We start from the raw sequence: 22,665 nt of genomic DNA on the forward strand, positions 1-22,665 counted from the left end.
GATTTTTTCTTTATACATACATGCTCCTCCACACGCTTCGCCATCATTTAAAAAAAAATGAGCTCATACCCTACATACAACTTCATCACTCGTGTGTTCACTTAATATATCTATTTCTGTGTTTGTCTGCCATCATTTTTAATGGCTGCACAGGAATCCATCAAATGCAGACTTCATAAATCATTGATCTATCCTCCAACCGAAGGCACTTAGGTGGTTTTCAGCCTTCTGCTATACTAAACAATATCAGACTGAGTATTCTCACATAAACCTCTATACACAATTGTCCAATTCCTTCCTTAGAAGTGGCACTGATGGGTCAACAAGTGTACCGTTTTTAAATGCCTTGTGAAAAAAACAAAACAAAACAGCTAGCCTTGCTGAGATGGGAGGGTGAGAGAGGCATTTGAGTAACAGCGAGACACTGTCTTTTAGGCCCAGGTAAACAAAACAGCCTTCTGTTGGCCTTCTCCCCTGCCTTCCCATCATTCACCTACTGGGAAACACGTCTCTGTCACTAATGAAAACAACTAAATCCTCCTGTGCAAAATCCAGGGTCCAAGAGCGAGTGTCTGTGAGACAAAACTTGGGGTGTCATCTGGAAATGCAATGCGAAGGATCAGCAGGAAGTGGCTTATGAAGGCGACAAACGCTCCTGAACGGCTCCCACGAGCCTCCCACTGGGCCCCCCTGATGTGCAGGGTGGGCAGGCAGTCGCCTCAGTGACCTCAACTGAGGACCCAGTGGGTAGGAGGGGATGAGTCTCAAGGGCACACTGTAAGGAAGAGAAGCCATGCCACACTCCATCCTGAATTCTGAGGGACCCACCAGCAGGATGAAAACCACAAGTCGATGCAGATGTACTCAAGTGGCCCGCATGCATACACACAGACACAACCAATGAGGGCATAAGAGAAACAGAGTCACTGGGCTAAGAGGAAGTTGCAAGAAATAAAATTTCAAAATGCTGCATTAGGTACAGATAAACATGCGGACAGAAAGGGCTCTCAGTCGTGCTGCTCGCTGGCAGGGGGACCCTGGGCAAGTCCCTCATGGGGCCTCTATGACCAGGTAACCAAGAAGCTCTAAGCTTAACCACAGAGATCTGATTAACTTTGGGTTTTGGTATTTTGAGTTTTCTTTCCCTGGCTATGGTGTTTTAATTTCTATTTTTACAATCTTTTTTTTAAAAAAAATCTCCCTTTCAGTGATTGTCTACCGTCTGTCCCGGGAGCTTCCATTGTTTCATACTCATTTAGTCCTGACTACCCCCTTGGAAGGTATATGTTATTCTTACTTTATGCTCTAAACGTGCTTGAGGTCACACATCTAACTGGAATAAAGATGGTTCCTGGTTTTATCCTCATGGTACAGAGGAGTTACTAAATAAATAGCTCATGGCTGAATGAATAAATGCACACATAAATGAATAAATTATGTTGTAGACTCCTTTCTAAACCCATGAAGTTTTCACTATATAAGACTCCTTCTACACGTGTCTTTTTGATAAAGTTATCTCAGAATCTTTTTTGAAAATTAGACATACATCAACAATCAGAAACGAGCAAGACTTCTATTCCATCTATAGGAAACAGGTGTCACTGCCACAGTGCCCTGTCCCGGGAAGACCGTCATAATCCAGCAACTAAAGGGTTACACCTAGCTCGGCAGGGGGCTTCCAGGGGCCTGCTCCCAGGCTTGGGTGACCTCAAATTCTGATGGTTTCTTGTTGAATATATAGGGTATCACTCCTGGAAATAAGTAACTTAACATCCCAGGCCTACAGTTTTTGCTCATCTGGGTAGAATTAGCATGTTGACCTAGAGCTAGTTTCCTCTAGCTCGAATATTTCATCACCCTATGAGAAGAGAAGAGGGAAAGCAGTGAAGGAGAAAGCCAAGTCCAGGGCAAAGGCAGCACTGGCTATGGACAGTGGTTACTGCCCTAAATCCAACTTTAGCGGGAACTCTCACATTTAGCTGAACTTCTGAATCACCTGGAGCACTGAGTAAACCCACTGATTCTTGCTCTATTTCACTTCCCTGCAAGAGGTGTTTGTTTGTTTGTTTGTTTGTTTGTTTAAAGACTCTGCATGAGGCTCCCAGGGTACTTCTAAAGTTTATCTCTGATTACCAACCGCTGCTCTTAGTAGGGGAAATCCTTGAAGCTGAATGAATTGACATTCGCAGAGAGGATATTTTCCCCTCTGGCCAGAGGGACTTCTCCCCGCCCCACCAGCTTTCACTCCCTGTGCCAAGGCTACCTGGTTTTGGAGGTTTCCGTGACCTGCGGGTCCATCCCTCTAATGGCTGCTGGTGAACTGTGCCACATTCCAAAGTTCTCTCCAACTGTTCTGAGCCGCCTGCATCTGAATTCAAAGAAGGGGTGCAGAAGCAGCTGGAAGAGAGAAACCAGAGTGGCATAGTCCAGCAGCAACCTTTGAAAGAGCCAATCAAAACTGCCAGGCTTCTGATTCATCACACGGGGTGAAGGAAGGGCCTGTCATATCGGTCACTGGCAAGCAAAAACCAGAAAGAAAACTAAAAGTTGGCACTGGTGATTTGAAAGGTGGCACTCAAAGGCCCCCACCAATAATTAGAACCCAAATAAAGCTGTTTTGAAAAGTTAAGCCATCTTTTGTTGTCCTCAATCTTTACTTTTTCAGATTCCCTCCTTTTTGTGTTTTCAACTGAACTTGACAATGACTTGTCCTCTAGTCCAGAAAATCAAATGTCTATTTAATTGGATAATTAAATTGAAAAGTGAACCCTGAGGATTTTTGGAATGATAGTATTAAGAAAGACTTTTCTCTTCCTCTCTTGAATCACATTATTTCCTTTTTATTACATGATATATGTATGTTTTAGACACATGTATAAAATATGCAGTGGCTATTTCAGATTTCGGAATTCAAGAAGTAAAGGTCAACATTCTTACTAGCATGGGCAAAAAGATGTGATAAATGTCTTGCCATTGAACTTGCCAGCAGCTGGCAGTCGTGGCACCCTGGCTATTGTTTCTGAGTACACCCCTCCCTCAGACTCCCACCTCCACCCCTTGGCTCTGTAGAGAGTCTAACTGACAGAATATTTTAGTTATGTTCCACCTAGCCCTGGTTGTTAAGAACACAGGACTGGATGGGATAAAGCCGAAAGGCTTAACGATGCCATATGCTACAACTTGGCTATACCAGGTTATAAGCAGCCAATGTCATCCCTTGTTAAAGGATTCACTTTAGAAGTAATAATTCCAGGGGAGAACAGGACATCACACTCTGTCACAGTGGAAGAACCTGATACAGATACAAGATGAAACAAGTGATCATTTTAGGAAAACCCCCTTTGTCTTGAATTTTGGTCTTATTTGAAAAAGCCAGAAAGACCCTGAGAAGTTATTTAGTTTGGGGAAGCAACTTTTGAAAATAAAGAATAGGGAGACGGATAAATTTTCAGAAAGAGGAAGTCCAAGAATAAACAAGATGGTATTTTAACAAACACCCTAAAACACAGGACCAAATACATGGACGGTTTCTAATGATACACTATCATCAGAGAGAAAGTAACAAGGCTTCAAAGACAGTGAAAGGGTGCTTCAGGACTGCAGAATGAGAAGCACACAGAAGCATAAGCTTTCCAGTGTGCCCAGAGGACATGCCCCTGACACTGGCCAAGTGTGTCAGCACCGAGCCTCAAAGAATCTGACCAGGATGGAAGAAGATCTACGGTGGGCATATATGCATTCGATTGACACCTGACAGTGCAACCCACAGCTCCATTCCTATACTTCCTGAAGCCAGAGAACATTAACTAAACTGAAGTTGACTGGAAAATTCCCATAAACATATAGAAGTTTTTGTGCGTTGCATTTGTTAAGACTTTTTCATAACCCTACACTGTAAAAAAAAAAAAAAAAAAGTCCAAATGAATAGAAGACACCAACCCAGCAAGAAAACACAAGCAATTGCTGATTGAGGATACGGCGACAATAGCCTCAAGACATTACTGAAGCTTAAGCCTAAACATGAGCAACTTCAACAAAAGAGGCAGCTCTGCCCACAGTGGGCTTGGAGCCCCTGCTCTTTGAGTTCCAATCCTGGATTTGTCACTTATTCATTGTGTGACCTTGGACACGTTACTAAATCTCTTCATAGTTTCCACATTGGTACTGATACAATGGGGATATACCTACCTGGCTTGAAGACTGAATAAAAGACAATGTAAATGGTAGGGCTCTGTAGCCTGTGAAAGGGCTACATCTTTGTAGCCTGGCAACTAACCCAGCTCACACAGCGGGGGGGTCTCTGCTGAGGGAAGAAGCAAATACCTGAGGTGTCACACGCACGCCTTCCTGTTGAGGGCTCTCTGTGAGGGGTGCTGCGCCTATAGATAACGTGGGGTTTGTTTTGTTCCTCTTCACCTTCTTGCTCGTCAATGGGCAGTAGTGGTTCAATAAAATAATCCCCATCGTGGGACCGGAATGTGCCCAGCTGCAAATAAAGAGAGATGAGAGGTTGATTTAATATAACTCAGCCACTGGGAGGAAAAGGACACTGGAATGTTGCCAAGTGAACGGCACCATTACCCAATCCCTTTCCCATGAGGGCTGCTTAAACTGAAAAGTCCTCCTGACATATTTGGAAAAGCAGTTGTTTCTTTTGTCTGTTTGTTTTGGGTTTTTTCCCCACTCTCTGCCATATCAGTACCTTACCCTTGATTGGACTCGACTTTATTGCACCTGCTATCCAAACCTGTCTGTGAGAAATACTTCCTTGGTGCTCAAGTTCTAATTATATACACTCCTACAGACTGTTGAAAGAGAGTGTTTCTGTGCATTAAGACAGCCTGGAAACTCAGGGACAAGTATCAGCTCCAAAAGCAAAAGCCTACCCAAGGAAGCCTTATTATGACTTCAAACTAGAAAGCATATGTTGACTACAAGGCACTCAAGGTGGTACCACCCGTGACACTGGCACATGAGTCTCTTACCACCCCTTCCCTTGGCCATAGGGAGTGACATGGGATAAGACTTTGCAGTCAGGCTGCCAGAGGTTCCAATCCCAGCACTGCCACTTACCCACCCGCCTTGGGCAAGTTCCTTAACTGCTCTGAGCTTCAGCTCCCTTGTTTATCAATTAAGGACAAAAATACTTACTGTCACTTGTGCAGATTAATAAGATAATGCGCGTGAAGTGCTTAGCAAAGTGATACCTTGTAAGGGCTTAGAACACATGAGTGGCTTTTGGTGTTGCAGGGTTAGCCTCTAACCACCAGGACACAATTTGCGTTTGCCAATCACTCTAAGCACCTTGAAAGAGGTAACTCTTTCTCCTCCCAAGTACCAACAAGTTTTGCAAATGATTAATGGTGATTCAAAGTTGAACCACCCAAACAAAACATTACAAGAACACTAAAAAGTTCCCCATGCCATGCCGGTGGGCAATGTTTCAAGGGAAGTATCAAGCTCTTCTTTCTCCATTGTTCCTTTTCCCTGTGGCGGGAAAAAGGCAGAGGCCTTTGACTTTCCCCTGGACGTAGGGAAATGAGCGTCCTTGAACGTCAGCAGCAGCATAGGCACCATCCAGGAGTTAGTTAGATACTCAAATAATCGCACTCCACCCCAAATGTGATCTACTGAATCGAAGTATCTGGGGGTAGGGCCCAGGAATTGAAATTTTAGAATTCTTAGGCATGATAAAGTTTTCAAGCACTTGGCTAAGACACTGGGGTTCCCAAACCCAGCTAAGTGTCAAAATTGCCTAGGAAGTTGAAAAAAAAATTTAGATTTGGGGTGCCACCCTGTATCTGCAGATTTGGAATTTCCAGTGGTGACGACTAACATCCGTATTTTTTAAAAAGCTCTCCGTGTGGTTCATGAACCACTGACTTAAAGAGAAGACAACTCTAGTGTCGTCTGGTGTCAAAATAAGAGACAGAGTAACTGGTGTCCAGAGAAGAAGTGATTTAACAAGTTTATTTTCACCCAGGCACCTCTCTCCATTTTCAACATACAACTCTGGTGTTCTCTGAGCACAGAGCAGGAAGCTGGCTACAACATGGGAAAGCTACTAGAGACAGGCTATAAATATTGAGAAAGAATCTGGGAGCCCATCTGGTGAAGATCTGGCACCTTTGATTATTGAAAGGGGAAACTGAGGCCCAGAGAGAGGAACTGGCTTATCCCCTTCAGTGATACAGAAGCAGCTGAATAGTACCCATGGTGAATCTAGAACTCGGGTACCCTGACTCTAGTCCAGTGCCTTTAAAAACAAACAAAAACAAGAACTTTGAAATTCTCTTTAAGAACATAGATTCATTCTCTGGCCCATGGTTAAGAGTACGGGTCAGAGGATTGGGTGGGAACCCCAACTCTGCCACTTACTAGCTGTGAAACCTCCAGCAAGGCCCCAACTCTCAAAGCCTCAGTGTCCTCATCAGCAAAATGGGTTGTTTCAAGGATTGGGCTGTTTGTTGTAAGGAGTTAGATGAAATAATGCATACATAAAATACTTATCATAGTACAAGACACATAGTAAGAGTTCAATAAATGGTATCTATATGAAGTCAGATTAATTTTGTGGCTGATTCACAAAACAATTGCTTGACTGAAGAGTAATCCTTTCTTGGGTAAGGTGACCATTTATTCAAACACAGGTACTAAGTGCTTATAATATACAAGGCTCCAATACGGGAGAGGAATGAATTGATGCTGACCCTACTGCCAAGGAAAAGGGGATAGAACACGTGTTCCAAGAACCATACTACAAGGGACAGCACACTAAACATCAAAGAGAAATGCAGGTAAGAGTCTATGAAAGTGGAGATGGAGAGACAACAGCAGTCTGAAGGACGACAAAGAGGTTTCCCGGGGAACAAGATACCTTAGTTACACTTTGAAAGAAGGGTATGATTTGAGCATGTGAAGCAGGGTGAGATCACCAAGTAAATCCAAAGGCCCAAAGGCTATGAGGTAGAACTAGGACGGGAGGGAAATGCAGAGAAATGCGTGAGAGCAGGTTGCCTGAAATGCAGGATTTGTGAAGGAAAGCTTAACAGATGAGACTGGACATGTGGATGTGAAAGGGGTGAGGAGGTCCACTGTCAATGGTCTGACGTGCCAGATGGAGGAGTTTACAGTCGTTCACTAGGCAGTGGGGTGGTCTGTGAAGTAAATGAACAGGGTAGCCATGCGATCTTGTGGTGCCTTGTCATCAGTGATCTGTTAGCAGTGTGTGGCAGGGATTAAAGAAAAAAGACCAGAGAAGAAGCCAGATGGAAATATTTCTTAGACGTCAGTCCTAACGACACAGGAAGAGAGAGGGAAACAGGTCCAGAGTCATAGGAGGGATGTTCAGAACAGGTGAGAAACGCATCTGAGAGGGAATTCAGGGAAACTAGTAACTGACCAGAGGGGTGACGGGAGTGGGGGAGGTTGGCATGACTCACTCTGAAGAGTGAAACATTTCCAGGAAGGTTTCCTGTGTGGGCCACGAGGAACGTCAGGATACTATTAGTACTGAAACGGTAAGGGGGCATCTTGGGAAGAAAGATAAATTCCAGGAGGAAGACAAAGGGGCAAGGGTTTTGGAGCTAGATTCGTCCCTGAAGATAGAAACAGCCAGCTCACATATTTTTCGTATGTATGCCAGACCTTGCCCCTCACCTCCCCAAAAAAGGGCCAGATTGCAAATTAAACGCAATATAAATGGACTCCTCAAGGTCTAGACAGTCCTTCTGAAGTCCCGGCCCTCAGTTCCCTGAGAGAGTTACGACTCCGCAGTTAACACGTGCGAATTACCACCTAAAATTGCCAATAGAAACTAAGGTCCTGCGCAGTAAAACATACCACTGCTGGGGCCACTCAGCGGGGTGTGGAGGCGGGGAGGGAGGAGGAGTAAAGGCTGTTTACAAACTTGACGTACACACGTAGCCCTATCAGTAAGGTTCTGGAATTGTGGGTTACAACCTTGGGATTTGGGTACACTCTGATGCCCTGGGTTCCGGCACCTGACTTGTGCCCACCCAGACCCCAACCTTGCTAAGAGCAGAAAGATTCCAGGCGTCTTGGGGCAGTGGTGACTCACTGCAGCACCCCCTCCCCTTCGCCTAACTGCCGTCTCCGCCCACCCCCAAACCATGTCAACAAAGCACGGCGGCTCTGGGAGCTTTGCTGGGGGCTAAAGGCGTTCATCTTCGTCCTCGCATCCCAGCAGGCTAACCCTCCCCCGTCCGAGTCTTCAAGCTTGCCTCGCTCCCCACCCGACCCTTCGGTTGAGCAGCGGAGATAGATGAGACATCCAGATGCGGGACTCTGGAGCCACTCACAGCAGCCCGTGGAGGGGGCAGCCAAGAGCCCTGGGTAAGTATCCAAGCTCCCACTTGGAAAAGGTAACGACGGGGAGTTAATGGGTGCTCTGGGGAAAAATAATCGTATCACGGGGGCGCACGGCGGAGAGCGCCCGTGCGCTGGGGGAGTCTGACCCGCGATAGTTTCTGCGTCACAGCGCGAGGGAGAAACGCACGTTGCTTGGGAAAGTCCTAGAACAGCTCTTGCTCGGGTCAGAACCTTACAACGGGTCCTCAAATATCAGGAGTGGAGAGGGCGGACACCGCGTGGGGCCCACTGGAGGGCAAGTGGGGCGGGGAGGGCGTAACTAGGTAGGGGGTAGGGGTATCAACTTGGATCCCCTGCTAAGTGCGTATTTTGCAGCGCAGAGAGGTGGCCGCCCCGCCCTCTCGCCTTCCCTCTCTAGGGAAACGCGCGCCGCAGGCTCTCTTTTCCGATTCTCTGGCACCCCATGGGTGGTGGAAATCCCAGAAGAACTGAAACCTTCTCCGGGCAGCCTCTCCAAGCTCTCTCCCAGTATTTCTGCTTCTCGGGGCCACCCCACCAGCAGGGTGCAGAGTCGCACTGCGCCGCACCCCCATTCCCAGTTTCCTCCCTAATGCAAAGCGTCCAGGGAAGGCTCCGCCCTGTTCCCCGCCCCCTGAGCCCTCGGCCCACCCTTCCGTTCCTGGGATGGGACCTGTTCCCTGTCAATCCAGCTCAGCCTCAGGGTTCCTGGCGCGTGAAAAAAGGGCCTGAGAGAACGTGGGGACTCTAGATTACGCAGTGCACTCCAAGACACACGGAAGGAACTTCCCCATACCCGTGGCTGGGGATTCTCAGCCCACACCCCCGACTCAAGACGCGCCAATAAGGAGTCGGGTTCTCACTGCGCTCAGCTGCTCGGCTCCTGGGCGGCCGAGTTTGCAGCAAGGAAGGACAACTCTCTCCGACTTTGGAAACCGACTTCCCAGCCACCTACCGGTGTGGGGCAACACTCAGCTGAGTCGAATTCGGACCCTAGAAAGCTCCGAAACATCCAGAACTCCCCGGGGGCGGATGCGTGCGCTCCTCTCGCGCACTCACCGGTGTAGCCACCCAAAGCGTAGGACGCAAACAAGTTTGTAGCTGATACTTAACGCCAGAGCAGAGACGGCGCAGTGAGGGTCTTAGGCGAGAGAGCAATTAAGTCTCCTAGAAGCGGGTGAGGAGGCGAGAGGGCAGGGGAGGGGTGCGCGTCCACTTACCATTCCTGAGCAGAGGCTGATGACGGCCGTGTGCTCGGACTTGGTATTGACATGGCCTTTGTAGAAACAGTGCTTGAGTTCCGCTTCCTCCTCAGAATAAAACTTTGTCTGGTTCACCCCGGGTGCCCCGAGGAGGGTGACAGTGAACATTGGAGCGATAAATCCGGCATGGGCGGTGAGATTAAATAGAAATTGCTGGCCGAAGGCGGAGAGGCGGTAATGGGCTTGGGTGTAGGTAGCGGAGGAAGAGGAGGAGGCGAAGGCAGGCCAGGGGTCAGAAGCAGAGTTAAGGCTCCGTCGCCTTCTTTTGAAGTGTACGTTCGTGGGAAAGGGTTCTCCGAGAGCGTTCACTCGGATGGGAGACGCGATTTCGTATTCGCTCAGAGTCTCTAATAGTTTCACTGCAGAGAGAAGCAGAGGCACATGAACCAATAATTCAATTTTCCGCAAGTTTTAATTTAAAAATGAAGTGGGCGGTTTCGTCCTGAGTTATTTTCCAGCTTCCCCCTCCTCCGCCCCCATTTGAGTCAATCCCTTCACCTTCAGTCACTGGACAAATATTTGCTGAACACCTACTATGTGCCAGGAACAGTGTTAGGCGCTGTCGGAGCTAGACAATGAATAAGTCAAAACACATAACATGATTACAGATCCTGACAAATACCCTGAATAAAATAAAACACGCCACGATGGGGTGCCCCCAGTTACTAAGTAACTGTAGTTTGGGGCCTGGGGTGGGGAAGGAAAAAGATCCGGCTAAAAGAAGGGGGAGACGACAAAGTTCGTTCCACAGTATCTCTCTAGAAATAGGCTGGGAATGACCTAAAGAAGGGAGAGGCTGCAAAGCGGGAGACCATTCTTTCTAGGAAAAGGATAAGAGAGAGAGAGAGAGAGGCCTCCGCTGCGGGGTGCCCGCTGTCGGACACGGAGGCTGGGGAGCTGGCGACAGGGGCGCAGGGGTCCCGGTGGCCGAGCCTCGTTACCTTGCCTCGGGTGCAGCCTGTCCCTGCGCACGGCCGCCGCGGCGTCTGGGCTCCCCGTCTCGGCCAGGTCCCGCACTAGGAGCGTTAGCAGTGTGGCCCAGGATACAAACTGCATGGTGCTCCCCACCCCTCCCCCGCCGCCCCCACTCCCCCCTCCCTCCTGTCCTCCTTGGCGGCTGCGGCGGCGACGCTAGGCAGCGGCCGCGGAGAGCGCTCGGAGCCCGGCGCCCGCCGCCAACTTTTGACTTTAGGAGTCGCTGAGGTCTCGCGGCGAGGGTCCCGTCTGCGCTCGGCTGAGCAACGCCGCCGCCTGCCGAGAGCTGAGCCGCTCGGGCCGCAGGAGGAGCCGGAGGAGGAGGAGGAGGAGGAGAACTGGGGCTCGGCTGCTCGGCCGCATAATGTCCAGGGAGCGGGCAGGAGAAGGCGCGGAACGTGCGCTCCGAGGCGCGCCGGGCGCCCTGTGCTGGCGGGGATAGCGGAGCGGCTTCTTGAATGGGGGGCTGGGGGGCGGAGGCGTGGGGGGGGGGCCGCGGGTCCTCCGCTGCTCAAGTACCCAGGTCCCCGCCTCTAGGAGGAGAGGGGAGGAGAAAGCGGAGGGAGTGGGGACCGCCTCCTCCCAGATCGAGTCCGCTCCTCGGCCGCCCGTGCGGGACTCGAGCTCCCAGAGGCGCCGGGAGCGCTGGGGCAGCCCATTGCGGTCCCGCCACCACACCGGGACGGGCTTTCCTGAGACTCCCTGCCCTGGGGAGGGAGAGCGGAGAAAGTTCTCTCCCTTTCCTGGCGTTCCCAGTCTGTCTCTCTGCCGTCTCCTCTCTCCCTTCCGAATCTCTCTCCCTCGCCCTGTGTCTCTGTGCCGCTCTGTCTCTGTCCCCCCCGTTGTGGTCTCTTCCCCCCTCCCTCTCTAGTTCCCGCATCTCCCCCTTTCCTTTTCTTTTTCTCTGCTGTCCCCATCCCTCCCTCTTCTCCTTCCCCCTTTATGAATTTCTGTCCCTGACCACCCCCTTCTTTTGGTTTCTTACAAGTGAAAGTGGCCCAGCGCAGGAGCGCCTTCCCTTCCTACACTTTCTCACTAGGGCCAAGATTTGGCATCGGAGCTCCGCTCTCGGTTTAATCGCCTCAAGTCAAGAGGTTTAGAGTTGGGGTTCTTATTTTGCAGTTCGCGGTGTGTTACAAATCCATGGTCTCCTGAAAGTTTCTCAAAGCTTTAAAGCTGTGCTTTTCCCAACCTCCGTCCCCATCGCGAGAAGGTCCATAGCTTTCTGTACGTCTCGGGCCCAAAAAAGGTTAAGAACCGCTCTGGGCAGCGAGAGGAGGCGGGGACTTAGGCGCCCCCGACTGCCTCCGGGTTTAGAGATATGGGCATGGGGCGGGGGGGTGGGGGGGAGGTGGGGAGGAGTGCGAGGGGACTGTCGTGGACTCGAGGGGAAGCACCAGTGCCTGGAGGGATTTCTCAATCACTTCCGCTTGCTTTTTGCCAAAGAGATGCTTGGAGCAGCTCAAAGCTGACACTTCAAGCTATAACTACCTCTGCCTTGGGATGCATATTTGGAAGTCAGAAGAATTCAGGCCAGAGAGGGAGGATGTGTTTGGGGGGGGGGGGGTTGGGGGGGAGGAAAGAGAGAGGGAGAGAGGTGTTTAATCCCTGATGTTTCAAACAGTTTCTGTAAAAATGAGTATTTGCCCAAAAGTCCCAAAACGAGAGTTTTCTGTTGCTTGGTAGGCTGGCGCTCAAGGTTGAAAATACCAGATTGCCAACACCGGGGACCAAATAGCAATATTCTATACGTGTCCACTACTCCGGAAACATTAATGCATATATTTCTCCTGGAAGAGGGAAAAATGACTTGGCAAGACTGAAATTTCCTAAAGAAGTTGTTAACCCAGATAGACCAATGTTACCATTATCTGTCTGACTGGGATTTAGGATGGGTACACAACGTGAAGATGGCAAAACAGAAATACCTGTCAAGTGCACAATCAGATTTTTAAAGGGTAACATTTAAAGCTTTTTCTAAAACCTTCCAAGTAATTGACTAAAAGACATTTCTGCTAATACACAATCTTTCTTTCCATTATGTAATAAAAATTCCTCACAATCACAGTGTCTAAGGTTTGCTGAGAGTTTAGCAAGGAACAGAAAAATATCAAGAAATCAAACTATTAGGTGATTCCTATGGAAAATATTCTAGGACATCCACTATAAAATTACTTAAAAATGTAGCACGTGTTCAGTATTTCCCATTAAACAATTTTCCTCTTTTTCAATTTAAATCCCTCCTGATAGAGAATCTAACAGTATAGAAATGATTATATGTAAGGGTAGAAGTTTCCTTTGTGTACTCTTTCTCCCTAGTTTTCTTTCTAGGACTTGGCATTAAAGGATGAACTTTGTTTACGGTTCTTTAAAATTGCTCCTAATACAACCAATCATTTCCACAGCTAATAGGGATGAAAACTACACAGTATCTCTTGCAACCTCCTGAGGTGACCAAGAGCCTGGATTTCTAAGTTTCTTATCCTCAGTGAGTCTGTTCATCCTTTCTTAAGTGTTATTAGCTTACCTCTGAATTTACATCTAGTCTCAAAAAAAATCTTAGTAAGATGTTTGAAATTATAAGAAATTAATAGGTAGATTGAGCTAGCTAACTAAATAATTCAGGTCAAAATCTGAATAATAATAATGATAATAATCAACTTTGAGTGCATACCATGTGCTACACCTTGTGCATTGAATACAGCATTTAATTCTTACAGCAGCCCTATGAGGCAGGCAGTATTAGTAATTTCATTTTACAGATAAGGATATTAACGTTTAAAGAGGTAAAATAATTTGATAAGGGTCCCCCAACTAGTGAGAGACAAACTCTTGTTTGTCTCAAACTCTGTTTGAGATTCAAACTCTGTTTCAGCAGTTTAGTCCAAGTTCATAATTATCATATAGAATGAATAAATGAGAAATGTTGCTAGGTTTGGGGGGGGTTGGTTTGGGTGAGGGTGACTAAAATCTTCAAGAGAATTGTCTCAACTGTCTTTGCTATGTATGATTTGTTTTTGGCTCTCTTGCTCCTTTCTCTAAGGTTGAGTATTTCATGATAATCCTCTTAATCTATTTCATTCATATTTCATGATGTTTTCTTCAGCATCTAGTACAGGTCTGGCACATAGTAGGAGCTCAAGAAATGTTTATTGAATGAATGAATAAATATAAACCTTCTATTTTGTTTCAATTGTGCTAAAATGACTTCTTTATCATATTTATAATATGTAATTATTGTATTAATGTATATAAATATATGTGATATATAAATAAATAATACAAATTAATAAGTGATAAATAAATTTATACTTGATATCCTTTTAAGGAATACTTGCCACCAGATTTTAGGCCGGAAACTGACTGGAATAACTGTTCAGGAAAGAATCACAGCTACATGACCTTTTAGATTTTTGGTACAACCGTTAAAATTGTGTACAAATTAAAATGTGTATTGAGCCTCAAAACAACCAATAAAATGTAAATTATGAAAGAAAAATATATGTACATGCAGTTTGGAAGTTGGTTCTACAAATAAGAATATAAAATTACCTGAGTGCAGGAGGGGAGACTGGATTCTGTAATAGCTGGCCCCTCACAGAAGTTTGCTCTGAAGGAAGAACCGCTTACTGAGATCACCTGGAGTTAATGGAAGGACAGATGTTAGCCCATTTTCTTCTCCCAGGCTTTACTGGAATTGAATGTTATTGTAGGTTAAATGGGAAGCTTCTTTGGCTGCTGCTTCATGAAAACTGAATCCCAGAGGACTGATGATGGAGATTAGTCACTAGGGAGAGATAGTCTGGTGAACAGAAATGCGAAGGATGACATCCCAAATGACTTGGCAGAACACCAGTGAAAAGAACAGGAAGGAGATTTGAAGCAAATTTCCACAGAAAGGGAAAACCCACACCCAAATGATAGGGAGACACCAGGAGGCAGAATTAAAATGAATTGTTTCCCGAGTGGTCAGTAGTAAGTGGTTTCAGGAATAGGTCAGTCCGTGGTACTGGGTAGCATAGGATTCTGGTAAATGAAGCACCAAGCTGGTGATGGTCAAACTCTGCAGCCCTGAGCAACACACCCTCTTTGATCCAGTTTCATGTTTACAGAGTGGAGGTGGGGAGAAACTGTCATCTTTTACTTGCCACAGGGGAAATGATCTTATTATATTTTTTAAAGCCTTCCAAATACTGACTTCAAGCGTAGCATAACATAGAGAAAGTAGTTTATATCATTTGTAATAATAACATGAGATTCTTTGCATTGAGTTCCTACTTCGTGCTAATTATTTATTCCTCATAGCAGTCCTGCTGTCTGGGTTCTACTCTCTCCATTTTACATATGATGAAAATTAGACTCAGCAAAGTTAAGTGACCTACCCAACATTACAGAGCTAGAACGTGCTGAGCTGGGATTTGACCAGGAGTCACTTTACCTGCAAAGCTTGCCATCTCTATGAATTAGAGCAGCCTAGTGACAGAAAGACGGTCACCTAATGGTTCTTGATCGTTCAGCCTTTATACCTGGCCTTATGAGTATGATCTGCAAGAACATCCTTTCTTTAATGTGAATGCTAAATCTAAGTTCTAAATAACTCCTCTTGAGCCTGTGTGGAACATCATAGTCTGGTCTTTATGATGGCTCTAGATAGCTCATGACTAGCTTATGGCAATTCTACAAAGGTGTTTACATACCAGGTGCTCCTTTCCTACTTATCATTCCAGAAGACCATATTTTAGCTATTGCCCAGGCTTTGGAGCCCCAAATGAATCCCACTAATAATCAGTTGAAACACTTAGGGCCTCAGATCCTTATTCTGCCCCCTCTAGTATCCGTAGAATGCGACCTTCAGACCTGGGTTCAACATCATAACTACAAATGATTCAGAAGTGCTCAGATTCAAACCACTCTTCAACTAAAGCCAAGTTATAAAGCAATACAACGTGTGCAAATACAATTTCTCCATTTGCCAAAAGTCCACATTCAACACAGACAGTTGTTACAGATGTGCTAGCATGCAATCTGACAATGCTCAGAGCACTGTGGGATGTACCAGGATGCTACCTGCCCCTGAGCCCTGAACGTCTCCTGTCCTGGTTTGTTTCATCCCTTTTGTCTTGTTGTTTGGTGTTCTCTGTTAGACTTTAAACTACACAAGGGCAAGGAGGAAATCTATTGCCCTCCCCACTGTATCCCCTTGGTGCTACCTAATAGGCACTCTATAAATATTTCTTAAATGAATGAGTTTACAATTGCTACAAAACTGTTTCTAGTTTTCAGAGCCAGTATTTTAATTTGTAAAAGCCATTCTCTCTCTCTCTCTCTCTCACACACACACACACACACACACCTCTGCAGGAATGATGGAGGTAATCTCTTTCTCAGGGGGAGGAAAGTCCTGCTTTAATTAGAATCTTCTGGAGTAGAAATTTCCAGAGCTAGGCTTTCCCCAATGCCTACATCAAGATTGTGAGCATGGAAAGTAAGAGACCAGTAGTGTGGGCACTTTCCATATCCTTTCCATATCCTGAAAAGAGGGTAATAATCACAGTTGCCTGCCTCAAAGGGATGCTGTGAAAATGAATGGACCGAGGTGTTGGCTTAGTGGCTGGCATATAGGAAGTGATCTCTAAACATCCAAATCAGCAGCCTCACCTGCTGACTAACCCACCTACTAGTTAAGAAGAGCAGTTCCTGATTCAGTCTTACAGAGAAGAGTGCTGGCACCTAGCGCTCCTTCCTCAGTTAACCTCCTTCTTCCACCACTGATTTATGGGCCTTTCTTCTTCCGGGAAAGAAAGTATGCCATGTGCGTGCTTATATTTCATTGACTATGTATTTTTTCACATTCATCCTTGTTGTTAGCCCCCCTGTCCTTTTAAAACTTTTTTTCATTTTTAAACAGCTTTACTCTTTCTCATATTCTGCTTATATTAGCAGTTCCTGTAAGTCAGACTTGGCATTTTTTCAAACATTGGGCTTTTTTTTCTGGCAGAATATATATATATATATATATTTTGGCTGCGCTACGTCTTCATTGTTGTGGTGTGTGGGCTTCTTATTGTGGTGGCTTGTTTGTTGCAGAGCACGGGCTCTAGGCACACGGGCTTCAGTAGTTGTGGCACATAGGCTTCAGTAGTTGTGGCTCGTGGGCTCTAGAGTGCAGGCTCAGTAGTTGTGGCGCACAGGCTTAGGTGCTCTGTGGCATGTGGGATCCTGCCAGACCAGGGATTGAACCTGGGTCCCCTGCATTGGCAGGTGGATTCTTAACCACTGTGCTGCCAGGGAAGCCCCTCTGGCAGAATATTTTAAATAGCCAAAACATTAGCCAAAACATGATTTCCCATAGAACATTTACAGAAATATATATATATATTTTTAAATTTATTTATTTTTGGCTGTGTTGAGTCTTCGTTTCTGTGCGAGGGCTTTCTCTACTTGTGGCAATCAGGGGCCACTCTTTTATCGCGGTGCGCGGGCCTCTGTCGCGGCCTCTCTTGTTGCGGAGCACAGGCTCCAGACGCGCAGGCTCAGTAGTTGTGGCTCACAGGCCCAGTTGCTCCGTGGCATGTGGGATCTTCCCAGACCAGGGCTCGAACCCATATCCCCTGCATTGGCAGGCAGATTCTCAACCACTGCGCCATCAGGGAAGCCCAGAAATATATTTTTGTATGGTAAACAATATTTACATATGCAAAAATGTCATTTCCTCTGCCAGATGATGCATAATAGGCTGTCTACTGTAAAGGTATTTATTACAGTAATGGTGAACCTTTGTGATTGCTTACTACTTCTAGGCACAATTGATAAGACAGTATTCAATCCTTCTGACAACCCAATGAAATAGGAATGCCGTGAGCTCCACTTTTGAGAGGAAGAAATAAAGACACAGAGAGGATAAGTAACTGGCCCAAGGTCACACAGCTAGTGAATAGCTAAGTGGGCCTTCACAGGTAGGCTTTCTGATTTCAAGGCGTATTGTTAAACCATAATATTATATTGACTCTCATGTGTATTTATTATTTTTTAAGCTTATTATAGGATAAACTGTGATGGTCTGGAACACAATCTCAAAGAGTAGAAATCTATACATTAGAAAAAATTCAGGTATCAGGTCAACTGGGGGAAGAGGCCTATAGGGGGTCTGGTTTAGGGAGTCAGTCACAAATGGTGGGGCTTCTGGATATCAGTCCAACTGGGGTTGAGGAAGAGAATTCCTTTCCAACGCCCAGACCACTCATTGACCTAACAGTAAGACTGGCCCTTAGGAACACTGCTCTTCTTCAGTGGTCTCATGGCAACAACCATCCTTATAGACTGTCAAGGCCCTCAGTTCAGCCCAGTATCTGTGTGTTGTTCAGGCCATACTGTGGCCCTTGCTATTACAACAGCATATGGCCGAGAGGCCTGCCTTAGAGTTATAAAGTACTGCAGGATTTGAATTCCCCGTGAGCTTATGTGGAAGCCTGCTACAAAGATGGTCTTCAAAGAGCTTTTCAAAATATCTCAGCTACTGTGACTACCAAGGACAACGGAGAGGGGCTAGGGGCAGGGAGAAATACCTTCATTTTCCAAATTAATGTGCAAAAACACAGATGCATTGCATGCACCAGCTTGACGCAGTAATGAGGTTATGTGACATCAAATCAGCGCCAGTTGGAAATGGTATATTCACCATGCACCATCTTTGTATTAATTGGCACCAATAACACAAAATAGGTTGCTTCCTGAAATGTAAGCCTAGTAATTAGCGTCTTGTCAAGTCCCTATCAGAAGTTGGCAATGAAAAAAATGGTTTTTGTTTTTTTTTCCCACTTAAAAACAGGTCTGACAGTACATATCTCTGGCATTCATGGCAAGCATAACTGGAATAAAGTTCAGCTACTGCTGGGCTCTGTGCTAGAGGTACAGTTACAAAAAGCAAGACGTTGGAGGTATAATGTTCTCCTGGGCACTCGCACCATGGTGGTGATGCCTGAATCCTGATTACAGTCAGCAATGCAAGTTCACCCACATACATTTTTTACACTTCTTAGAGCTGATTATTCCGTTCATTAATTCTCACCACCAATCTGGACCTCATGGAACTTATATTTGCTCTAACGTACCTTTTCCAACAGAACGGAAGTCACAGTAGACTTCCCTGAGCGGTGACTGGCCCTCGTGTCCAGGAGGGCCAAAGGTCCTAAAAATTGAAAAGAGACACAATTCAAGACCCTGTCCTCCCCACTTCACTAAGCAGGTGTAAAGGGAAGGGAACCATCAAGAGACAGCAAATGCAATGAAATATTAGGCAGTTATTTAAGAGTCAGGAAGAGCAGTATGTTTTAGCATATAAACATGTCCAAGGTGTATTATTAAGTAAGTGAGTCACAGTGTGGTTTGTGTAATTGGTTCCTTTAGTAGTAAAAACAAAATAAAGCAGCAAAACCTCAGCCTGTGCCAGGAAAGGATCCGCATAGGAAAAAAAAACGTCTAGAAAGATGGATATGCATCATATTATAACCATATGACTGTGATCTCTGAAACTGGGAATTCTGGAGATCTTTTACATTTTTTACATTTCTATGATACCCATTCTCATATTGTTTACTTATGTTTACGACGAGAATATATTATTTTCTTAATGAGACCAGTAGTTGTTTTTGTTTTAATAAAGAGACCGTATATAAAGAAAATATGAGTTGTCACCACCCTTAGGGAAAAGTTTTCTTACAAATTATGCATAATATTAGCTTTTTCTGTAACATTCAATATGTGTTTCACTATTTGAAAATAACCTTATATATATATTGTGTATATGTGGACAGGTGCTAAGAAGAAATTTATGATAGCTAAGTCAGGCTTCTGAGTGAAGTTTCAGGGGAGCTTGTGATTTAGACAGAAATAGAAGCAGTTGATATACGGTAACTGTGGACTTAAAACGTGGTTAGAGAATAATAACTGAGTAGCAGGAAAAAGTAGAAGTTTACCCAACCCCTGACTATATAAACAAGGAAGACATTTGTTTATTTATTCAGCAAATATTTATTGAACACCTACTATGCACCATGAAGTTTGCAGATAGCAGAAGAGCTCACAGTCTGGGGGGAAGGGAAACATAAAATAAGTAAATAGGTGAACAAGTATATAATTAAACACTGTTCTAAGTATTGTGGAGGAGATTAAAAGGGAGATAGTTGAGATTAGGTGGACAGAGAAAGCCTCTTTGAGAAGCGCTAGTTAAATGGAAGCCTAGATAGTAAGAAGGAACCAGCCCCTTAAACAACAAGCAGAAGAATATTCTCGGCAGAGAGACCAGCAGGACAATGTCTGAGATAGGAAAGAAGTGGGAGGGTTTCAGAACCCAGAGGAGCCCTTGTGGTTGGAGTTCTGTGAATGAAAGGGAGGGGATGGAGAGTGGGGCTGCAGGCCAGTGAGCCAGGAGCCAGGTGATATGGGGCCTTCCAGGTGAGGAGTTTGTATTTTACTCTGAATGTAAGGGCAAGCCACAGAAAATTCTTAGGCAAGGAGACAGCAAGACACTTCTTTTATTTTGAAAAAATCCCTCTGGCTGCTGTGTGAACGATGGGATCAAGGAGGCTATTGTGTTGTTCAAACAAGGATGACACTGGCTTTAACTAGGGTAGTGGGAGTGGAGGTGGCAGGATTTAGATATGGAGAAAGTATATTTTAAAGACAGAATCAATAGGACATGGTGAAGGATGTTATCATGGGGATGAGAAGTGGGGGCATCAAGAATGAGTCCCAAAATGATTATGCAGAAATTGCTGTCTTTTATATATACAAATAACAACCACATAGAGAATATAAAAGAAAAAAACCCCACATACAATAGCAACAAAATCACTGGGGATAGAAATAACAAGGAACATACAATGCCTGTAGGAATACTATTTTAAAACACTAATGAGGACCTCAGAGATGTGAGTAGATGGAAAAATACCATATTCTTAGGATGACGGAATGTCACCAAGGTGCCCATTCTCCCTAAGACAGTTTATAAAATGACTGGAAACACAATATCAATACCAACATTTTGTTTCTGTTATTCTTCTTTTGTTTGATTGAGACAAAATTGAACAGAAGTTTATTTGGGAAGATAAAAAAACAGCTTGGAAAACTTTGAAAATGAAGAGCAATGTGGAGAATCTAGTATTAATAACAGATATTAAAATATAATGGAAAGCCTCAGTAAATAAACTGGGTGATACTGGACTGCGAATGAACAGAAAACCCAGTGGAAGAGACTAGAAAATCCAGAAACAGATCTGACTGGGACAGTTTAGTTTCTGATAGAGATGGTTTCTGAAACTGACTGGGAAAACTTGGACCAGTCACTATGCAGTGCTAGAATGACTTGGTAGCCATGTGGTTTAAAATTAATTTTTAATAATAAAAAATAAATTTAAAGTTGATGTTGAGGATGTGGAGAAAAGGGAACCCTTGTACACTGTTGGTAGAAATGTAAATTGATGCAGCCACTGTGGAAAACAGTATGGAGGTTTCTCAAAAATTAAAAATAGAACTATCATATGACCCAGCAAATCCACTCCTGGGTATATATCCCCAAAACCCCCACTAATTCAAAAAGATACATGCAGCTCAATGTTCATAGCTGCTTTATTTACAATTACTAAGATATGGAAACAAGTTAAGTGTCCATCAACAGATGAATAGATAAAGAAGATGTGATATATTTATACATATATATGTACAATGGAACACTACTCGGCCATAAAAAATAACAAAAATTTGCAGCAACGCGGATGGACTTGGAGGGCATTATGCTACATGAAATAAGTCAGACAGAGAAAGACAAATACTGTATGATATCACTTATATGTAGAATCTAAAAAATACAACGAACTACTGAATTACCAATGGTGGGAGGGGCAATGTCAGGGTGGGGGAGTGGAAGGAACAAACTATTGGGTGTAAGATAGACTACAAGGATGTATTGTACAACATGGGGAATATAGCCAATATTTTGTAATAACTATAAATGGAGTATAACCTTTAAAAATTGGATAAAAATTTTTTAAAAAAGTTAAATCTGTACCTCATACTTTAAATTACATGCTTGATCCATATCAAATGAATAAAAAATTGACTGTAAAAATTAAACCAAAACAGGCTTAGAAAGAAACAGGAGTGAATAATTCCTTTCTATCTGTGGCATAAGGAAGACCTCCTAATGCTGACTCGAAATGCACAAGCCACACAGGAAAAAGAAACTGAAATATTTAACTTCATTATGAAACAAATAATGTTCTACTTGACAAGAAACATCATAATCCAAATCAAAAGTCAGATGACAAACTAAGAAAATGTTCTGCTCATAACACAGAGAGAAATCTTTCCTCAATCCAAAAGAAAACTCTGCAAAAGGTATCGATTAACAGCTCACAACAAAGGAAATACAAATGGTACAAGCTTGTGAAAGTATACTCAGTTTTATCATAATAAAAAAATTCAAATTAAAACTATACCAAGGGCTTCCCTGGTGGCGCAGTGGTTGAGAATCTGCCTGCCAATGCAGGGGACACGGGTTCGAGCCCTGGTCTGGGAAGATCCCACATGCCGCGGAGCAACTAGGCCCGTGAGCCACAACTACTGAGCCTGTGCGTCTGGAGCTTGTGCTCTGCAACAAGAGAGGCCGCGACAGTGAGAGGCCGGCGCACCGCGATGAAGAGTGGCCCCCCCGCTCGCCGCAACTAGAGAAAGCCCTCACACAGAAACGAAGACGCAACACAGCCAAAAATAAATAAATAAATAAATAAATTTTAAAAAAAGAAAAAAAAGAATCTGTTACAAAGTGAGGAAGGCAATCCTCATTAAAAAAACAAAACAAAAAAAACCCTATACCAACACGAGTTTTTCAGCTATCAGGCAGAATACTGATAAATACAGTCAATTATTAAGACTGGGGAACTCTAATACATTGTTGTTGAGTATGTAAATTGACATAAGCCCTAAGAAGGCAATTTGACAACATCTATCAAAACTGCAAAAATCATATACACTTTGACCTAGCATTCTACGTGTTCTATATAAATGAGATATTTCTGCATAT

At 44.7% G+C, this 22,665-nt stretch overlaps 1 protein-coding gene across 18 annotated transcripts in view; it reads right to left on the reverse strand.

Moving 5' to 3' along the window:
• ADAMTS9 (ADAM metallopeptidase with thrombospondin type 1 motif 9) overlaps positions 1 to 22,665 on the reverse strand; it is an 813,664-nt gene that overhangs the window by 219,430 nt on the left and 571,569 nt on the right. For 8 of the 18 annotated variants that reach the window (XR_013830133.1, XR_013830134.1, XR_013830135.1 and 5 more), the window contains exons 1-3: positions 10,553 to 11,020; positions 9,570 to 9,970; positions 4,324 to 4,486 (exon numbers count right to left, since the gene is read on the reverse strand). Coding sequence is in view for 2 of the 18 variants with exons in the window: in XM_079933633.1 (XP_079789759.1) it covers positions 4,324 to 4,486; positions 9,570 to 9,970; positions 10,553 to 10,667 (679 nt within the window). In the remaining 16 variants the exon portion in view is untranslated. Of the gene's footprint in view, positions 1 to 2,263; positions 3,004 to 4,323; positions 4,487 to 9,569; positions 9,971 to 10,552; positions 11,021 to 14,138; positions 18,775 to 22,665 lie in introns of those variants that run through there. The other 10 variants (XR_013830124.1, XR_013830125.1, XR_013830126.1 and 7 more) reach the window with 4 other exon arrangements.

This window comes from Stenella coeruleoalba (assembly GCF_951394435.1).
Source record: "Stenella coeruleoalba genome assembly, chromosome: 10".
NCBI lineage: Eukaryota > Metazoa > Chordata > Mammalia > Artiodactyla > Delphinidae > Stenella > Stenella coeruleoalba.